Raw genomic sequence first — 4,194 nt, 5'->3', positions numbered from 1 at the left:
TATACAGGAGAGCAGAATTTGTAGAAACCACAGGAAGAGGACAGCAATGTTGCAGTACTAGTGCCACTCCATTGCTTGGAGAGGTTATTATGTATGAGTTCCCTGTAAATCCAGTAGCAGATGGCTGACCTAAAGTCATTTTTTTCTTCAGCAGGGTGCCTTCACCTGCTGGGTGCCTTCACCTCACCAGGGTGAGAGGAGCAATGGCCGAGGTTAGAAAATATTCTACATGTGACAGTGCTTTAGGGAGGATAGGAGAATCAAGCTAGAGGATTTATCTGATGATTCTCTCCACTGAGGTTTCCCCATTGGTGGTTGCAGCTGGGGAACTAAAAGCATGCCTCACAAGAAAGAGGAATTGAAGGTGACCTCCTGCATGTGATGGAAAGTTTAAAATAGCACCTCACAAGTCAGTGATGTTGGAACAGTGCAATTTCCCCTGCCACTTTATCTCACACCAACCTAACCAGAGAAAAGGAGATCAGAAGGAGTGGAAAAAAGTATTGCAGAACTGCTTTCCTTGTCTGCCCCCTAATCCATGACAGAGGGAATGAAAAGTATGAAATATTTGAATATGAGATGGAGGTGGAATGTACTTAACAAAACTTGTTAAACTCAGAGTGTTTAAAACACATACAGGATTTCTGAGATGATGTGAAAGAGAAGGGAATGCAGGGGAACATCTCGAAGGACAACAGTTAGACAAATCCAAAGCTATATATTACTTGTATCATGACAGTTTTTAGACATTTCACTAAATCTCATGCTATGTAGGAGCATCGTAGTTACAATGGAACTGGTACTGTCTGTCAAAACATTGTGAATGTAGGCTCAGAGAACATGCTAGATTTCATAAAGTGTTCTGAGAATTTATTCTTTTATATACCATGAGTAGAATGATTAACAGTAATCTAACTCTAAGATTCTCATAACTTGACCCACATTAATTCATTAGGATTTCAAAGTAAATTTTTAGCTGTTTGAAGTGCACAGCTTTCTGTCATCTGTGACAAATTTTGATATGAATTTCTCCATGATGCCACAGATAATCACTTGGTTTTCCATTAAATGAAAAAAAGATTTTGAAAATTTAAGAGTTTCACATAGATAAGAGTCACATGTTATTTTAAAAGTAGAGATAGGAAGCCCCAGCATGCATTAAAAAGTAGTGAATGTAAGAGAACCTTCCCAAGGGATGGCTCATAATATCCATTTCAGAAAGAGAGGGAATGTATATAAGCTTAGCAGTTGTCATTAGAGATGACTTGACACTTCAGGGACATGAAATAATTGTGAATCTTATGTAAATCTGTGTTCAGGCAGCGGAGCAGTTTATGAAAAGCAAAAAGGCGATATTCTTCTTTAGTTGATTGTAGGAAAAGAAGTTCTGAGGAGATGGCATGGTCCACATTGGCTGTGATTTCAGGATCAATCTAGCCAACAAAAAGTTATTTATTAGTCATATCATTACTTATCATCATTCAATTCAGATTTAGGGATAAGATGGAAATAAATATAAAATGTTAGCCAAAGGCAGTTTTTCATGTATCCTGGCCAGGGAATCATGACTCTATTAATCATATAAAATCTAGAAGCAGAACACATATATTTTTTTTTCTGACATGTGAGTGACTACATGTATTTTCTTGCAGGAGTAGGCAGGAGGACATGAAGAAAGGTTCTGTCTGAATATAAACACGGATTTGATTAAGGAAAGGCTAGCTTCTGTTTGCTCACCTATGCAATTTTGCATTTCTTGAAACATATCTGATGCTCTCTTTGTATTTCATTTCTTTTATTTTTTTTATTTTTTTTTTTTTTTGTGGTTTTTCTCCGGTACCGGGAACCGAACTCACGACCTTGCGCTTGCCAGGCAGGCGCTTTTGCCGCTGAGCTAAATCCCCAGCCCCTCATTTCTTTTAATAGTTCACCATTTATCTTTTGTTACTTTGAACTAATTCTATTCCTCATACCATCACTGTACCCAAAGCCTTAAGGATGGTGAGGATGGCAGTTGGTGTTTTAAGGTACAGAAGGTCAAGTCAGGACTGATTAAGGACAGGAGTCTGACAATCCCCAAAAGAAAAGTACATTACAGTTTTTCATGAGAAACATCTGCTTTCTCTTAAATTCCCTGTAGTGGGAGTCACTGGAAAAAGGATCTATGACAAGGAGGGTTCTGGCAACAACCATTAATGGTGAGGACCATGTGGTAGCATGTGGGGTAAAAGTATGCTTCCAAAAAATGCTATACAGAGTAACAGAGGGAGCAGTATGTCCCTGTGCCCTCTATTGGCCTCTCCAAGCAGGGAGCTCATGGAGATCACAGCTACCAAATAAGCATCACGCTGCCTCTAAGGTGTCAGCTGACTTTGAGCTCTACTAGATATAAATCTAGGATGATTTTAGACCCTGACCTGCTGAACTCTATCCTACAAAGTAAGCATAATGCAATTGGAATTTGAAGTGGATATTTTGTACTTGTTATTTTGCTTTCTACTTTTCATTTATGGATTTTTAACTTTTGATGCTTGAGCCTTAACAAAGCATTTCCTGTGATAAGTACCAAGGTATGAACAGAAATAAATAAATGATTTCAAAACAGGGACCAAAAAATGAAGCATTATAGAACAAATGAGTGACCTCAGGAAGTTGGTATATCAAGAAAGAAGAAAATTTGAAAATTAAGGTATTTATTTTCTGTGTTCCTAAGGTAGTATGTTCTTTGTATTTGTGTTGGAGATGGGTTTCTCCCATGAAAATGACCTTCGTGATAAATGGTATCATGTGCTTAGGACACAAAAATAAAAAAGTGTTTCTTTTCTTATTTCTGTAATTATATATTTTATTTTGTTGATATTGATCCTGAGCACTTAAAATAGCTACTTATCTGTTTATTCACTGTTTGAAAATGTCCTTTATGAATGCATATACATATTAAAATATTAATTCAATCTTTATATGACAAATTATTTGGGAAGATGAAAAGTACTGATATAAATTTTATTTTTGCAACACTAAGGAAAAAATGTATGTGAATTTTCTATAAATTATGAAACAAGGAACAATAACAAAAGATAAATCTTCATTTTGATCCTTGCAAATCTTGTGCTTTGGGGACAGTTGGAGCTAAGATCACCTCAGTCTTCCCAGAGTAGAGGTGTACTGATTGCACCAACCAATCTAATTTTGAATTTCTCTCTTTCCCTTCACATTCTAACCTGTGTGAGTAGAGAAGAGAAAGAATCTAGCCAAAATTTCAGTATGAGCATACAGAGATATGTTTCAGAAAAGGGTCTCTTCTTTGTTTTTCTTTCCATGGAAAATGTTGAACTGCCAGATCCATAAAGGGACAAGTGCTGCCTGGCTTTGTGGACAGAGCAAGGAAGAAAGCAACTTCCAGCACAGTAGAACAATAATATTCACTGATGTTCATATATTCACTGTAAGTGGCTATATCTTCTGCAGTGTTTAATACCAGACTATAAGATGGTACATTCAGACTGTTTGTTATTCATGCCAAGTAGGGATTTCAAAACATTTCCCATGACAGAAGGGAGGTCTTTAATATAAAACTATGAAAGCATCTGAAGGTTGCTTACCTTACTGGCTAACTTCTTCAGGTATTCTTGAAGTTGATTGACTTTTTCAGCTATAATGATTATTTTGTTCCTGAGAGCATCACGGAATTCTGGTAGCGAATGTGCTTCATGGTGCAGGTGGAACAGGGGGTCATTCCAGGACTGCAGCAACCTGATCAGCATCTTGACAGTATCTTTTGGCTGGACAGTCACATCACAGCAATCACATTAAAATAAGCAAGCTACAGCTGGGTTAATTACATGTGAATTTTTCTCTGAGAGTCCGAACTAGAGTAGTTTTTGTTATTCCTGTATGTAAAGTTTTTTGCGGATCATAGAAGGTGTAAAAATGTAAAATTTAAGCAACTGGCTTATACCTTGCTACAGTAATACAAACACACAAAACTAGCAAATTGAAAGAACTACTTTTTCTAATGAGAGTTCTAATCAATAGCATTCAGTTTTCTCTTCCCTCTGAAATTCTATTAATTTAAAGTTGTATTAAAACTGTGATTATGGGGGCTGGGGATTTAGCTCAGCGGCAAAAGCACCTGCCTGGCAAGTGCAAGGTCGTGAGTTCGGTTCCCGGTACCGGAGAAAAACCAAAAAAAAA

The 4,194-nt window shown here is 37.1% G+C and overlaps 1 protein-coding gene across 1 annotated transcript in view; it reads right to left on the bottom strand.

Annotated features, from left to right (window-relative positions):
• Nucleotides 1-698: 698 nt before the first annotated feature.
• Nucleotides 699-4,194, bottom strand: part of LOC102014478 (prolactin-like) — a 24,029-nt gene continuing 20,533 nt past the window's right edge. Inside the window, exons 5-6 of the mRNA XM_005387972.1 lie at nt 3,603-3,782; nt 699-1,433 (exon numbers count right to left, since the gene is read on the bottom strand). Of these exons, the coding sequence (XP_005388029.1) occupies nt 1,242-1,433; nt 3,603-3,782 (372 nt within the window). The 3' untranslated portion in view covers nt 699-1,241. The remainder of the gene's footprint in view (nt 1,434-3,602; nt 3,783-4,194) is intronic.

Source organism: Chinchilla lanigera, unplaced genomic scaffold (assembly GCF_000276665.1).
Source record: "Chinchilla lanigera isolate Chin_1 unplaced genomic scaffold, ChiLan1.0 scaffold00031, whole genome shotgun sequence".
Taxonomy (NCBI): Eukaryota; Metazoa; Chordata; class Mammalia; order Rodentia; family Chinchillidae; genus Chinchilla; species Chinchilla lanigera.
Note: the sequence above shows the minus strand (reverse complement) of the source record. Positions and strands in the feature narration are given on the sequence as shown.